At 34.4% G+C, this 17,284-nt stretch overlaps 1 protein-coding gene across 3 annotated transcripts in view; it reads left to right on the forward strand.

Moving 5' to 3' along the window:
* The window catches only part of LOC140764497 (tripeptidyl-peptidase 2), a 28,744-nt gene that overhangs the window by 8,475 nt on the left and 2,985 nt on the right, over positions 1–17,284 (forward strand). For all 3 annotated transcript variants that reach the window (XM_073103092.1, XM_073103093.1, XM_073103094.1), the window contains 20 exons: positions 120–294; positions 377–498; positions 629–708; positions 1,176–1,234; positions 2,645–2,799; positions 2,957–3,135; positions 5,962–6,074; positions 6,405–6,575; positions 8,097–8,225; positions 8,335–8,435; positions 8,519–8,636; positions 9,127–9,206; positions 10,446–10,518; positions 11,908–11,993; positions 12,064–12,115; positions 12,234–12,365; positions 12,574–12,642; positions 13,031–13,123; positions 14,574–14,669; positions 17,075–17,173. In XM_073103092.1, coding sequence (XP_072959193.1) covers positions 120–294; positions 377–498; positions 629–708; positions 1,176–1,234; positions 2,645–2,799; positions 2,957–3,135; positions 5,962–6,074; positions 6,405–6,575; positions 8,097–8,225; positions 8,335–8,435; positions 8,519–8,636; positions 9,127–9,206; positions 10,446–10,518; positions 11,908–11,993; positions 12,064–12,115; positions 12,234–12,365; positions 12,574–12,642; positions 13,031–13,123; positions 14,574–14,669; positions 17,075–17,173 — 2,182 coding nt within the window. The remainder of the gene's footprint in view (positions 1–119; positions 295–376; positions 499–628; positions 709–1,175; positions 1,235–2,644; positions 2,800–2,956; positions 3,136–5,961; positions 6,075–6,404; positions 6,576–8,096; positions 8,226–8,334; positions 8,436–8,518; positions 8,637–9,126; positions 9,207–10,445; positions 10,519–11,907; positions 11,994–12,063; positions 12,116–12,233; positions 12,366–12,573; positions 12,643–13,030; positions 13,124–14,573; positions 14,670–17,074; positions 17,174–17,284) is intronic.

Below are 17,284 nucleotides of genomic sequence, written 5' to 3' on the forward strand. Positions count from 1 at the left end.
GTCTCTTCTCTTTTTTTCTTTTTTTTTCTTTAATCTAATCTTATGGGTAATGACATTAGCAGCTAAACCTAGTACTCAATTATTTCACTCAACCTGAGGATTCATGATGGATTTGGCAGGTCTAGTCGAGGTCCTACAGTAGATGGGGATAGTGGTGTCTGTATAAGTGCTCCTGGGGGAGCTGTGGCTCCTGTTCCCACATGGACACTGCAGCGGCGCATGCTTATGAATGGAACTTCTATGGCATCTCCTTCTGCTTGTGGCGGGGTTGCTCTTCTTGTTAGTGCGATGAAGGTATTCCTGTAAGGCTACCCTTTTCAAATTCTTCCTGTAAGGATTCATGATATGCATTATGCATCCACATGTATTTATTCAGGCTGAGGGTATTCCTGTAAGTCCTTATACTGTGCGAAGAGCTCTGGAAAACACAGCATCCTCTATTGGTGATTTGCTTGAAGATAAACTAACAACAGGCCAGGGGCTTTTGCTAGTAGATAAGTTAGTTTTTACTATTGCAAGTTTCCTTCTGGTGCTTTGACTTTGAGGTTTTTTAATTTTGAATTGAAATACTTTTGATAATTCTGAGCTTTACTACTATTAATACATATGCTGATTGCTTATGTGGCAGGGCACATGAATATGTCCAGAAGACTAGGGATTTTCCATCTGTATGCTATAAAGTTTCAATTAATCAAGTTGGGAAGTCCAGTGAGTCTTTTTCTGAATTTCCATATAGCTATTTGGTTTCTTTTATTTATACTAGTGAGTCATTTTCTCTCTCCTTATTGGTCGTCTTTTTTTTTTGAAATATTAGGTGATGAAAGTATTTTTCTCTTTGAATTCTGTTTTAAATTTCCTTATAAGAAGTCAATTCTTCCTATAAGATATTTATCTATCATTTTTGAGATCAAAGGTATCAGGCATTTGCTTCTTGAGTATGCCCTGGATGTAGACGAATAATACACTTTGGAAATTGGAAAACACTTTATTACAATATTCAATTATTTGTATTAATGGTCATTAGTGTGCATCTATTATCTTGTCTTGACAAGAGTATGGGCCTTTCCTTTCAAGCATCATACAAGCAAGTATGGAAGATTTTTAGATTCCTGTTGAGTATGTTTAACGAATGAAGCAGTGAGAAGATATCTGATAACATCTTGTTTGATATGCAGCTCCTGCATTACGAGGAATCTATCTAAGGGGGAGCAATGCTTGTCTTCAATCCAGTGAGGTGAGATACTGTGGTGATAGCATGTTCATGATCCAAACACCCCCAACAAAGGGGCTTGTATGTCCCTGTATGTTTGGCTGAGTACTACTGTTCCTTATGCAATCGGTAATTAAACTTGATTGTCCGATTAAGTGTTGCTTTAGATGAATTTGAACTAGTTTGGACCTCATAAGTAATGTGCCCAGCAGAAGTGCATCCCGCCTGTGATACTCCAAACCTCATTTTGGAACAACCAGAGGAAGTCCCGACTAGAAAGACCATTTTATTCTAAATAAGAGAAGATTATCTGATTTTAACATACATCAGAAATTAGGCTAATGCAAAAGGTTTGTGTCAAAACTCTCCATATCTCCAATCTCTCAGGCATGGTGTCAATCTAGAAGTAGCAGATTCATGGCATTTATTTTGTTTAAACTCCTTAGTCAAATATTTTGATGTTTCTTCTAGTTGAACATTGTATATTTTGTTGATGCCACATGATCTCATCAAACCTGTCATGATCCAGAGAGCTTGGAGCAATTTGGGTAAGTAACCGGTACATCATATTTTTTTTTGATCCAGGGTTCATCTGATGTTGTATTTTAGTCCTGTTGCTATTCTTTAGTTAGCTGTGCCCCTTTCTTCATGTAATTCTTCTTCTTTCCAAAATATGATACTCAATGTTCATGTACTTTATTGCCTCTAGTTCAGATCTATCAGAACTGTGAGCAATTGACCTGTTACTGCCAGTTCAAGTGTAGGTCCTTATACCCATTGAACCTAAATTAGCGATGCCAAGTCCAACAAAAAGAATGTGTTCCTTTCTCCACATTCTTCACTAACTTGTTCTTATTTCATACAGACTATAAGGCATAAAATAAGCTCAATACCTCAGAAAATGTTTTACATGATTTTAATAGTTACTTAAGAGCAACTCCTGAATTCCCTTTCCTCATTGGAAATATTATGGCATAAATGATTAAAGCAATAAAGGGAGTGTTTTTCTGGCCTCGGTGGTATAGCTCTTGACATCTCTCAAATTACTAATTGTGTGTTCTAGAGGTAAGTCAAAATGAATTATGCAGATATTTACTTAGTTGAATTATTGTATTTGTTTTTCTTTGATTTGGCTGTGTAAAGTGTAACTAGTTAAACCCAAAAATGTTCTTTTGAGAATGAGATACTTTTGGTTGCTGAGGTTATTGTTATGGGAGTAGTGAAGCTTTTGGTGCATGAGGCAAAAACTTTGGTTTGTGTTCTAGCTCATAGTCTCATAGAACTTTTGGAAATATTTGTTGTCCCTTAAATGTGAACATAGAGTTGCCCCAATTTTCCTAGCTACTTCTGTTTGAAATCGTTCGTCCTTGACTTTATCTTTGTTATTCTGTTTATTATGGAAAACTAAGTTGCATTTATTCTTTTTTCTTGCAGTGGACAGTACAAGTTGACCCAAAATTCCATGAGGGCGCTAGTAATTTGGAACAACTGGTTCCATTTGAAGAGTGCATCGAATTACATTCAACTGAGGAATCCGTCATCCATGCTCCTGAGTATCTTTTACTGACACATAATGGAAGGAGTTTCAGGTAAGTATTCTTTGTTCTGCTTTTTCCTTCCAAAACAAAGTTGTTTCTGTTCTTTCCAGTATAAATTTGATTGTTAAACATGATAATCTGTTGTCCATAATACATTGGTTGTGGTTGATGTCTTGTCATAGTAATTGCTGTTTCCTACCTTTTGTAGCATTGTTGTCGATCCTACTAATATTAGTTACGGTCTGCACTATCATGAAGTCTATGGCATTGATTGCAAAGCTCCGTGGCGTGGTCCTCTTTTCCGAGTGCCGATTACCATAATTAAGTCTATTGCTCCAATGGGCCAGCCGCCAGTATCTTCATTCTCTAGTCTCTCCTTTCAGCCAGGTACATACTTGTAATGGTGTATTGATGTGACTGCAACTTATTTCAAGCTTCCAGTAGGACCAATACTCTCTTTCAGTTTTTTGATGGATGTATGATCCTCTGTAAGCAATATATTTTGTGACTACTGGAACTTTCAATTCCTGTACTATTATGAAGATTGGCATATTTTCATTTTTCGAGATTGCTACTATGCAACTTGGATTATTTTGTAGATACTGGTATCCATAAAAAAATGGAGAAAAAAGTCAAGAACATTAGAACATTTGCATCTTTAATGAGATAGCCCCAATATTCATTTTGCCTGAATCTCCTAGTAGCATCAGACCAACATTCATGCAAGTGTTTTAAGCTTTCACATCCAGTATCCAGTTCCTGAAACTACATTTATTTATTTTTACCATATCTAATACATGATTTTGTACTTACTGCAGTCAGTTTTGAAGCGTCAAATTATTGATTGTCCACCTGTTTTATCACTCAATTCATTATCAATAATTTAGTATCTAGATGAACATGGTGGCTCATTATGAAATTTCTTACAAAATACACAAAATTCTCAGAAGCTCTGATAATCAAGAAATTATTCCTATGTATCAGATTTGGCCATGTGATGCTCCTGAATTTTGATAAATATTGTGATACATTGGTATTTGGTTGCTCTCATTTGTTAAACTTATCTAAATTAGGAGCTTGTCATTCATTATAAACTGGAGGCATCCATTGATCTACATAACATTGTTGAGAATGAGGTTTGTTAGTATAATTTATGTCATTATTTCTAGTTTGTACTTTTGCACTAGGTTTGTTAGAAGTTTCCATGTGACTCGTGCTATATTCTCCAAGGATAGCTGTGCCGGTGGTGGCATGACACTTGGCATGGGGTGTGCTAGTGGCACACCCCCATGTCGAGCCGTGTCGATGTAGAGCTATATTTTTAAATTCTTTTTCTATTTTTGTCTATCATCATCAAATTAACTTCAATTATTTTCGTAACAAATATAATATGACATGTGGAGCCCTTTTTTTCTATTTTTTCTTATTGCCATTAATCTTCATCAATCAAATTTAATATTATGCGTTCAATTATGTTATGGAGTATTCAATCATATTATGAAATATTTAATTATTAAATATTAATTTTAATAAATGTATTCAATCATATTATGTGTTGAATAATATTTATATTTAAGTATTGCTTTATCTTTAATAAAATATGTTATTTACAAAAGTAATCTAAAGATAAAATACTATAATGCAGGTTTTAATATATATATTTAAACCAAAAACCAAAGATTGATATGCCGAAAATTTAAAAACATCTCTAAATATTTGTAATTTTTAATTAAAATTAAGTTAAACGCGTGCCACTAGAAGGTTGGAGCGTGCCGAGGGTGTGATGAAAATACTATATATATTTTATCTTTAATAAAATATGTTATTTACAAAAGTAATCTAAAGATAAAATACTATAATGTAGGTTTTAATATATATATTTAAACCAAAAACCAAAGATTGATATGCCGAAATTTTAAAAACATCTCTAAATATCCGTAATTTTTTATTAAAATTAAGTTAAACGCGTGCCACTAGAAGGTTGGAGCGTGCTGAGGGTGTGATGATGGTGGCACGGTATGTGCCACCAGTATGACTATCGTTGATTTCCTCTATGAAAATAAGTAGTGCTAATCTTGTATGGCTCATATCGTCACACAAATATCTTTCTTTACTTATTAGATTCATCTTTTGGCAGATCATTGAGAGAAGTAGCTAAGAGTAGGGCTGAGTTCCTAGTAAGGCTTGCTATAGCAGAAGAGGAGAGTAAGGGAGCTGTAGTGGAGAATAAATGGGAAAACATCATGAGAATACTGGCTGCAGTGGAGAAGAAAGAGGAGACAAAGAGTGAGGGACCAAGAGAAAGAGCTGCTCTGGGTGTGATATACTCAACTTGGAAAATATTAGGGGGGTAAAGTGCATAAACAACTGAAGTCTGAATTATGAAAAGAGGAGGTTCAATTAGGCATACACTTGTCTGTCCTAATTGGAGCCAAATTAGAGCTACCTACTTTGTTTCCATAAAGTACAAAGAAAATTAAAGGCTCGATTAGGAAAATAAAGGGTGGTTTAATTATGAAAAGACCAGAAGACTTGGAAGCCTAATAAGGAATATAGTTGGCTGTCCAAGTTGGAGCCAAATTAGGGCTAACTGCTTTCCTTCTGTAAAGTCACTTAACATATGTTCTTAATCTAATAGCGCAATTAAATAGGTCCCAATATGTAGGCTAACCCAACTATCAATTAAAGAAAAATTAGGTATTGATGCCTACATGTACTGGTTATCTGAGATTCACTCGACTTCTGTGTCCATACTTTTAAGCTTTTTCCCAGTCGCTCCATTTGCCTAGTTGGTTTTTTATTTTACTTTTAAGGATACAATGGTTCACCGTGTCATCCGCTATTTATGTCATATCTTCATAAATAACAGAAATTTGAAGTACAGATACATTTATGACATTACTACTTGAAATCTATTTTCAATTACTGTACATTCGCGTCCTTATATTTGATCATCTTCTATAATTTAATGGTATCCTTACTCCTTAGCACTTTATAGTCTTAGGCTCTTAGCCCTATCTGTGTTTATTGTTCTTGCTTTCAATCTAGTAATTGATATCAATCTTTTTAAATATTTCTTTACTGGTTAGGTCATTCTGTTTCACTTGAATTAACTTTTGTGAAAAATGGTAGTGCTACTTTAATTCATTTGATTGCTTCTTGTACATTTCATGTATAGGGATGCCTACTTTTCTTGACATATTTCATTAACAGGTCATATAGAAAGGAGGTTTATTGATGTGCCTCTTGGAGCAACATGGGTAGAGGCTACAATGCGAACGGCAGGGTTTGATACTGCCCGGAAGTTCTTTATAGACACTCTTCAGGTATATTACATCTAGTGAGAGAGAGAGAGAGAGAGAGAGAGAGAGAGAGAGAGAGAGAGAGAGAGAGAGAGAGAGAGAGAGAGAGAGAGAGAGAGAGAGAGAGAGAGAGAGAGAGAGAGAGAGAGAGAGAGAGAGAGAGAGAGAGAGAGAGAGAGAGAGAGAGAGAGAGAGAGAGAGAGAGAGAGAGAGAGAGAGAGAGAGAGAGAGAGAGAGAGAGAGAGAGAGAGAGAGAGAGAGAGAGAGAGAGAGAGAGGGTGTGTGCGGGAAGGGAGGGAGGGATTATTTACCTTTATGATGTGAGCTTTAAGTCTTTAACTTGCTGTTTAACAGATCTCCCCATTGAAGCGGCCTATTAAATGGGAGGCAGTTGCCACTTTTCCTTCTCCATCTTTTAAGAGTTTCACCTTTCCTGTTAAAGGTGGCTTAACTATGGAGTTGGCTATTGCTCAGTTTTGGTCCAGTGGCATTGGTAGCCATGAAACTTGTGTTGTTGATTTTGAGGTACTTCTCTAGGCTATAGTAATCTCTTTATTTACTATGATCCTTTTTCCTGTGCTATGTTGCCAGAGTCACAAATTACTAGTTGAATCACTAGTTGGTTAGTTGAATCTCGGAAGCTTAAGGCAATGCATTTCTTTTATGGTTACATTTTCTCCTTTTCTCTTCCTATATGTTGTTCCAATTACAGAAGTACTACCCCAGATATCATTTTCAGAAGTTCCAATTACAGAAGTATTCTTTCTCTTTTGTTGCTATTTATATTTCATTTTTTCTCATCTTACAATTTCATTTGAGTGTGCTCCAAGACTTAGTTTTTGTTGCTATATATATATATATATTTTCTCATCTTACAATTTCTTTTGAGTGTGCTCTAAGAGTTGGTTTTTTGTTGCTATTGAGGCAATGCATTTTTTTTTTCTCATATTAGTTTCACAAGTTTGTTTTATCAAATGGTTTCTCTTGGTTTTTGTAAGTTTGGCATGAGAAAATGTTAATTCAATCAATGGTCTAAGTAGTTTAGGCTTCACCAGGGAATATCTAAATCTAACTCTGGGAAGGAAGTTTATGAGTAGCAAACTTGATTTTCAATCATCCAGTATTCTCCTTGTTTTTACTGTGAATACTACGTCCTTTTAACTTTTAGTATATCCATTTAATTGGCTTATTGATGTTATTTTGCCCTTAACATGAAACTATGAAGGAAATAGATAAGCAGCTGCTTGTTTCTTGTTCTCTGTTAGAGCAGAAAAGATATAAATCATACTTCTCTAATAACTTAAGCTTTTAAAGTATTATTGATTAAATATAATATTAAAGCAGGAGTCTTGATTTCAAATTCTATTAGATCTATTTGTTACTTAAAATACAAAACCTTCACCCATTTAAGCCAAACTCACTTCTTGGATCTATGAAAATGTCTCACATCCAGAAGTGAGGAGTGTTAGAAACAAAAGATATTTACCATCTATCTCTAATAGTGTAAGTTTTTAAATGAGTTGATGAGTAAGCATTCTTTAATTTGTCTATTTAACATGTGATTTTTGTGTTGCTAGTTTGGGGTCTTCAACTGCATTGATAATTTGGTAACTTTATTTGCTGATAGTTATTGTAGTTTTTATGATTCCATTAATTATCTCTGTGGCTGCTTATAGAACTATCATTGCAGTTAAGAGTTATGCGACTCATGGAACTTAGAATTCCAGCATTAACTTAGCTAAAAATGTTCCATGACACTTTGAAACTTTGCTTTCATTCATATTTGCTATGCAATCTCCATATTTTTGTTTGAAATGAAAAACTTTGGAGCCAATCCCTCTGGTTAAGATCTATTGAAATGGAAAACTTTTAAGGTTAGAAAAAGAGAAGAATGTCAATCCTCTGGTTATCCTAAATTTTGGAGCCACTCTTCAGTGGATGGGGAATACTGCTACAGAATATACTCGTTAGTTGGAAACTTGGAATAATAATAAATCATCTTAAGAAACATTGACTTGATGTTCTTTTTCTGAATCAACATTCTAGGTCGTGTTTCATGGAATAAGTACAAATCTAGAGGCAGTTTTACTTGATGGAAGTGAATCACCTTCAAGAATAGTTGCTACATCACTCTTAGCATCTGAGAAACTTGTTCCTGCTGCCACTTTGAACAAGGTATTAGATTCTCCTATTGGATTTTGGCAGTTGACACTCAAACTGAGTTGTGCATAAAAAGATGCTTGTTTTGGTGATACATTTTCTTTATTTCTGATGACATTTGCAGGTAAAGGTACCATACCGACCTGTGGATTCTAAGCTCAGTTCTCTTCCTCTAAACCGTGACAGATTGCCCTCTGGGAAGCAGATTATTGCACTGACCTTGACGTGGGTCTCCTTTTTCTTTTGCGATTTACATGAATCTCTAATTCTATCTGTGTAAATTTGTGTATTCTGTTTGATGTCTGCAGTTACAAGTTCAAATTGGAAGAAGGAGCTGAAATAAAGCCCCGCCTCCCTTTACTAAATAATCGAATATACGACAATAAGTTTGAATCTCAGTTTTATACTATCTCAGATTCGAACAAGGTTTATTTCTGTACCTTATTTACTATTCTGGTCTCTGATTCTTCTAAGCAGTTTATTCTGTCTCTAGTGACCAACAATGAATTGTGGAATACAGATAATGTATCTTAAGCAAATATAATTGTCTTGCAGCAAATATTATCTTTAATATTTTTTCCCTTTTGGGTGTTGTCTTTTTCCAGCAAGAGTATCAATCTCTCAACAAATCATATGACACCTTATTCTATATTCTGAGTTGATTTTTCTTTACTAAACCATTGAAGAAATTTTGATGATTCATTCTCTAGCATATCTTCTAAAATTTGGAAATCAAAATTTTGTTCCTTTGCTATGCCCTTCTTATTTTCTATGTTAATTGATAACTGTAGATAGGTACATATGGAATTAATGCAGTGAAAGGATACTCTAACTACTGATACAGATAAATAATTGTAATATGTAAGCTCATATACAAAAGAAGCTGAAAGATTTTATTTGTTTTTTTCCTTTTTAGCGTGTTTACTCCTCTGGAGATGTTTACCCCAAGTATGTGAAGGTTCCCAAGGGTGACTACACACTACTGCTCTATATAAGGTGCAGTTTTTTTTGGCAATCTTTAAGATTTTCATTAGGCTAAGAAGTTTTACTATCTTTTCTTGTACATGATAATGATGATATCTCAATGAATTTGAGTTTATTAAAAAATGCTGCCAAACCAGCCATCCTCAGGAATCAGAACTTCTTAATCCTTCAGTGACCTTTAGAGGGTCAAAGATACATGATTTAGATATTCAGGGAGAACTTTGTGTGGCAAATATTCTTTCAGCTTCTAGGGAAGTATCAGGATCTGTTAAAGCGTATATATAAGTTCCTACTTGATGGTTGTCCCTACTAATATTTATTTTGATTAAATAGTCATCAAACTTCCCAGCATGGATAAGGTAAGACATTTGCACGACCATGCAAAGCACTATTTCCATATACATGTCAGCGCAAAAGATAGAGTGGAATATTTTACTGTTTCAGCGCAGGGCTAAGCTGCCAAGTCTCATGATTGACATGTGTAATCTTTAGTGACCATTAATGTATATATACTCTTATATTGTACCTGACGGACAAACCTACCTCACATAAATGTATTTATATTTATTCTTAATGAGAAAACCTAGATATTTTCCTTGCTTTACACGGTATTAGAGCCCACGTTGTCGCCACTGCCGTATCATAGCTCTCGTTTGATCTAGGGTTTCTCCCTGGGAGACCTGAGGAAGCTAGGGGCGATTGGGTTCTGCTTGGGCAACCGGTGAAGCATTCTAGCTTTCCCTCTTTTCGCTCCTGTTGCGATCGGATACGAATCAAAGTTTTCTGCTAGGTTCAATTCTTCTATCTGGAGCCTTGTCTCACCTCTTTGCCTCTTGATTCAAAGAGATCAATCAGCATGGGAGGAGCTCGTTGGTTGTTAGGTGTTTAGGGAAAGCTGGAAATGGTGCACCGACAAAGAGAAGAACTCTTCAAGAGGCTAGGAGCTCTTTGCCACAAATATATATTAAAAATGTCAGGCCTTCTTAGCATTCACCTTCCGCCAAGGTACTATGCGGTGAGGTGCCCGCTCACTACCTGAGGCTGTCTTTCAAAACATTAGAAAATACATAAGTATATTCCAGTGAATCTTTGGATTTTGATGCATATCCGACATGTGCTTACAGAAAAAGTTGGATAAGTTGTATGACTGAAGCATATATCTTATGGGAAACTGTCAAGAAATACTATAGGTCATCACCTTTTTGTGTTCATTCATCTGTCTAATGGATGTATTCGTTTTTTTTTCTGCAGGCATGAAAATGTTCATTTCCTGGAGAAAATGAAGCAACTAGTATTGTTCATTGAGAGAAAGTTAGAGAAAAAGGTAATATCATTATTAAAATTTGCAAAGGAATGCATATTTTTGGATTTGTAATGAATTTTCGTGTAAGCTATTGTTCTTGTTATCAGTCTTATCCGGTGGTTTAGTTTCTTAATTGTGCTTAGAATGAAAAAAATATTGTAAGCTATTGTGTTTCATAAAAATATGGTTTACAGTTAAATTTGAGAAGTCTTCTAGAACTCTAAATAATTACCTGTTGCCTGGCTATGTGGCAAATTTAGCTCATTAGTTATGCTTTCATTGACTGACAAGTTATGTCAAGTCTCTGTTTTCTTTTAATGATTATCCCTGGGTTAATGATACCTGGTCTTCTTTACTTACTATTTCTTATACATAAAAAGGAGACTGTCATTGAAATTGAACTATCTGATAGATTGTCTCCAAGTGGTTGCTTTCAGATAATTTAAATGATGTCAGGCTAATTCAGGGTAGATGTTGAGAGCAACATGCAACCTTATAAGACTTTCTGCAAGAAGATGACTGTTGGTGTCTCTACCAATTCCACCTTCTGGACATCATAGCAACCTTTATTGGTATGACAGACAGATAAAAAAGGTTCCTTTGTGTGAGGGATATATCTGGGAATAAATATTTGGATCACTTATGAGTTGTGAAGTGATTTATAAATTGATAAACAAATAAGATGGCCGAAATGGGCTTTGGTAAGCAACATGAATAGGCAATCTGGTCCGCAGATTGTGGGGGAGTCCAATAGGAGTTTTTATTTTCTTCAAAAAAAAAGTACGTGAATAAATCAAGAAGAAGGTTTGTAAACACAAGAAAAGAAAAGAACAATTAATCTCCAGGTTGAACTTGATACTTAGTTTCTATGTTTCTTTTTTTATTTATTTATTTATTTTTTGTGAGTTATGCAGTCCATCCTGCATCTTATTCTAACCAAAATTCCAGGATTAGGTCCTCCATTTTGGCATCCAACATTCTAAATCTAAGTAGCACCTCTTGGCAGTGAAAATATCTCATGGAAAATGTACTGAACCATTTGTCTAGACTTGGAAACTATTAATCTCATCATCAACCAGGAAATATTAGACCACTAGAAAGATCATTGGCAATGAATCAAGCTCGCACTGCTTCCTACTAAGGCTGATGAATGTTGATGGAGAGAAGGAACACTTCCATATTGCTGTTTTTTTTCTTCTGTTTGTTGTTTTTGTCCATGTCATTGGAAGTTTGGCACCTTGGTTTATTGTACTTGCGTTTGTTTACTGTTTCTCAGAAGCTCGTACAAGAAAAGATCTTGAAAGATATGATGCTTCTGATGTTGTAGTTTTATTATTTATACACTATTAGAATGATCAACTTGACACTTTCACAGCATATCCTGACGCTGAGCTTAATCTGTAAATGCAGGACTGCATCCAGTTGAGCTTTTTCTCCCAACCTGATGGCCCTCTAATAGGAAATGGCACCTTCAAATCATCTTCTTTAGTTCCTGGGTACATTTTATTTTTGAAATTTACTCTCAGAGTCATCTCTTTAGTGGACTAACATGAGCTGCTTTTTCAGTGAACAAGAAGCATTTTATGTTGGTCCTCCATCTAGAGAAAAACTCCCGAAGGTATAGTTTGATGTAAAATGTTGTTTCTAATGGAATTGAGTTGATTATAAATTACTGACTGCCATTTTTGTTTGTTTATTGGGTCCATTGCAATCTTAATTTATGTATCATCTTGCAGAATGCTCCACCTGGAGCTGTATTGCTTGGTTCAATATCATATGGTACAGCAACACAGAACAACAAAAGCGATCAAAACAATCAGCGGTCACCAGCAATTTATCATATTTCTTATATTGTTCCACCATCCAAGGTTAGAATGTTTGTGATGTAATACAGCTGGGTTATCTTGTAGGCTTTTAACAGCTGTATTTTTTGTTGTAATACAGCTGAATTATCGTTTGGAAGTTGTATCTGTCCATTCATTTTTCTTCCTCTAATTTCATCTCTGCTTTTGGTGATGGTATGACAAATATTATTTTGGGATAGGCCATATTACGCTTAGACTCTGGATGTAACAGGTTGACGAGGATGTAGGAAAGGGTACTTCTTCTGGTTCAAAGAGTGTTTCTGAGCGTCTACAGGAAGAGGTAATCAAAGACTACTATGTATCTATTGCATCTTTCATTTGTTATGGACCGGACGTGATATACAATAACCAGCCAACTGGCCCAACTATTTTCTGATTTTTATATGGATCCTTTTCTCCTTTTCTTTTTATCCCGCTTCAGTTTTGGCTTCCCATGTGTCTCATTCTACTTCAATAAGACCACTCTCATTTGCACTGTGCAGATGAAATTACCTTTTTTCAATGATGGCTTGAAAATCATGAAACGATCTCTTTGTTCGTAGAACACTTACAGATTGTAGCATCTGTATAGATCATAATTGTTATGCATCTGCTTAGGTAACCAAATGAGAACAACCACAAATAGGTCTTTCACCAAACTTAATTTTAACTAGCCATTGCTTGATTAGGTACGGAACACCAAGATAAAGTTTCTTTTGAGCATGAAACGAGATACTGAAGAAGACATATCAGCCTGGAATGATCTTATTGCCTCTCTTAAGGTATTGATCTTTTTCCAGTTTTTCTTTTCATTTCTTCACTTTCATTTTTCATTATTGATGCAAATTTAGTATGAATGCAATGTTTTGGAGAACAATCGAACCAAACAAGTAACTAAAATAAAATATAGTAAACAATAATTGACAATAAGTTAATTAATGAAAATGATTACTACTAGATGGAAGGAGAGAAAACTACTCAAATAAGGTAATAACTTTGTCAACTCTCAAATATGTATTCTGACAGTAGAAAGGCCAAAAGTATGGTCTAAGGAAAGACTTTAGAGTTTAATTTATCAATTAATAAAAATAGTAGTGCTTTTACTTTGAAACCACGTCTTCCTCTTCACCTTCGGGCACCCAAAGATTCTCTTTCACTACTGGAATCTTCTGGACAGCAACAGTAACCAATGAAAAGTAGAGATTGAAGGAGAGAGGTTTAGAGAGAAAATAGAAGAAATTAGGAAAGAATCTTAAGATGGGGTAAGAGAAAGGAAGAGAGAGAGAGAGAGAGAAGACGAAGAAGAAGAAGAAGAAGAAGACGGCAGGAAATGAGAGATTTCAAATAAATCTTAATCCTTAAATAAGTTAACAACTTTAATTCTAGCTGATTCTAATAAGACTCTAATTGATCATTTCACCTAAATTTACTAACCCAATTTAGATAATAAATCAATGTGGATATCCCTCACATAATAGCTTACCATATCTATCAATTAACTAATTTAATTGATCATTTGAATTAAAAATCAACTCAATAAATTAAATATGAAAATAAGTTGAGCCTAATTAGCTCAATTAGGCGAAAATTGGACTCAAGTAACTTTATTTTGGTCATATTGAAGATGATGCCCACATCAGTTATTTACTGCTAAGGAGTAGTTATTAGTATGATTCCAAAATTCAATATTTGATAAAAGTTATCTAAGTAGATACTTGAACTCTTCCTTGTTTGTGTTCGAGTCTCTTGTCCAAATAGTGTCCATGTTTACTTTTTCTAGAGTATTATAAAAGTAACGTAGGAAGTTAAATTCTATTATGGAAATGGTAAGTGTCTCTCTTTTGAAAGTCTTCATTAGCCCTACTAGAAAGTAGAAACCACACAATTCATTATGATTTAGGTATCCTTATTGGAGATTATATGATGGTTACTGCTGTTCGAATTGAGATATGAATTGATTTAAAAGAATACTGCGGTCTTCTTTATTACTCTCCTCTTCCTCTGGGAACTCAGATTCCAAATGTTAATTTCTATATATTCTTTCTTACTTTGCAACAGATTCTATAAGTAGATCAACTTGGCATTTTAGGATTCACTAGCTTATATGGATATGATATTTCTTAATCTTGAGAGCATGCAAATATTTTTTTTTTTTGATAATCATCACTCAAAATTTTGTTAGTGATATTAATTTCACTGCCATGTCTTCATTTTACCTTGATATACTAACAGGTGGAATATCCAAAAGATACACTTCTACTTGCCAAAATTTTGGAATGTTTGCTTTCTGGAGCTGGTAATCATGACAAGAGTAGCCGTAACCATGAGGTAAGTGCATACCGGTGTTCAGTTTTTTGACATATTCTCTGAAATCTCATTTACATCATGAACTCATCTGGTGAATTTCATGAGATTATTGTGATCCTTATGCCTATTTAGTTACTTAGGTAGTTTATATGGTGTGTTGGATAGAGGGTGATCTAATAATAAATAATCATAAATGTCGGTGTGAAATCTTTCTCTTTCTGAAATCAATGTACCAAATGTTTCTGATGTCGAATATTAAGGATAACTTATTTGATGCTTGCGTCAAATTTAACCTGAAAATGTGTTGAAGCATTTGTGCGTCTGTACAAGGTGGCCCATGTCTATCACATAAATGTTCTTCTTGTTAACATCTTAAGATTTTGTGACAAATGTTCACCTTACCTGTGAAGATTATACTAAGCCATGCATGTGAGATAGTCTTTGGGGCTTTGGGCATCAACTCTTGTATAAAATGATAGATGGCATGGACAGAGTTCTTTTAGCCTTGCATAAATTTTTGTAGATTGAAAACTTGGATTCTTTTTTGATTTCCCCTAGTTATGATTTATTAAGAGAGGAAACTTACGATATCGAGAAGAGAGATAGATATATAGAAGATTAGAAATTACAAGCCTCTGAGAAAGAGAGGATAAACGAATGTCTTTACATAAGGTCTCCCATTTCCTCCATATTGTGGCTGAGGAAGGAATAATCCTAATGGGATCATATACTTATATTGTGTTCTTGCCAGATTTTCACAAACATTAGGGCCTCCAATCCCTTGCTAAGTGGAAGGAGTGTTCTGAAGGATCTCCTGGGTTTTAGTAGTCATTAGTTGACTTTGGCCAAACTTGTAAAGATGTGAGAAGAAACAGACTTGATTTCTGTCTTTCCATGGCCTTTTCCAAAATTTTAAATTGGTATAATATGTACCTTCTATCGGCAATTATATATATATATATACAAGGATTGCCATGCCAAAACTCACGTGTCATATCGATACGCAGTCCGCATGCCCCTAAATCCAAGTGGTATGCATTGGCATGCCGTTAGCATGCTTCTAATATATTTCTTATGGTATTTATACATATTTTTGGTTTGAATGTACGTATAAAAACCTGCATTAGTCTTTTATCCTTAGATAATATTATAAACGACCTATTTTATTAAAGATATAACAATAGTCAAGTAGAAACACAATTCAATACATATTATGACTGAATAATTGATAATAAATTAAAACCAACACTTAGTTGACTGTGGTTAATTTAACATGTTCCCTTTGGTTCCTACATTTTAAAGAGCTTTTCTTAAAAGATTTAGCATTTTGTGTTAGATCTATGTAGAAATTAGAATGATCCCTACAAATAATAAATCTAAGTGAGATCTATCATTTGGGGCCTATTTGGTTAAGATGAAATGAGCCCCCTATTTGGAAATAAACCCCCTTTATTATGAAATAAACATGTCAAACACAAGATAAGGATGTGGAATAGGAAAATATAATAAACTTCCTTATTCCGGATATCTCTATTCCATGTTTTGGTTTGGATAAAATTCTTAGAATAACTCACCCAATTATTCTACACCCCAAATGACCCAATTGCCCTCTTAGTAGAATATGCTGATATATTGTGGTTTAGATTCGATTGAACAATACAATGTGACTATAATATATTCGGGAATATATTATAATCTGTTTGTAGTGAAAAATGTTTTGAGATGGGATTCCATTTTTGATAATATTTGTGATGATATTTATATTGTGTAAATTATGATGAATTAAGTTAAGTTATTTTTTGACCAAACACCTTACCCTATATCCCTCTTTTTGCAACCAAACACCAAATTGAAATTAGAATAAAATTTTTCTTTATTCTGGAATAAGTCCTCATTTTATTTCGTTTCCAATTTTCCTTATTCTGCAACCAAACGGGCTCTTTTACACCCCAAGTTATTTTTTAAAGTTTAAAAGAAAATATATCAACCGGCATGGGTCGGCACGACTGTCCTTGTATATATATATTATTTGAAGTAATGATTCAAGAAAATCCACTAGTTTAACCCTTATGCTTTTGAGGCTAATGCCTTGTTATGTGTCTGAAGGTCTCCTTATATTCTAACTTATCAAATATTGCTTATACTCAATTTTGTCAGTGGATGACCAAGAATATATATGTTGTTATGTACAGTACTTCATTTAGTACCATAATGTAGTTGTTCACTCAAGTATTGACCAGTTTTTTATTTATCTGATGAGGCCTAAAGAAACAATATGAAAGCAACTTTTTATTTGTTCCAGTTTACTAGCTCAGTGGTCTTCATTTCAATTTTCAAAACTTATGAATTATGTAATCTTCTCATTTTCTGTTGTTGTGTAGTGTACTCATGTAGTTAACACATTTTTACATGGTTTCTTTTCTCAGATAATTGCTGCAGCTAATGAGGTCATAGATAGTATTGACAAAGAAGAGTTGGCAAAATACTTATCTCTAAAGTCAGATCCCGATGATGAAGAATTGGAGGTGAATCTTGGAGTTTTTGACTATTTTAAGTCTACTGCTTATTTTTTTTATGTGTATGTTTTGCCCCATCAGCAAAACTGTTGACTAAGACGACGACTTTCAAATATAAAT

This window comes from Typha angustifolia, chromosome 8, assembly GCF_048772165.1.
Source record: "Typha angustifolia cultivar Huaian chromosome 8, ASM4877216v1, whole genome shotgun sequence".
Taxonomy (NCBI): Eukaryota; Viridiplantae; Streptophyta; class Magnoliopsida; order Poales; family Typhaceae; genus Typha; species Typha angustifolia.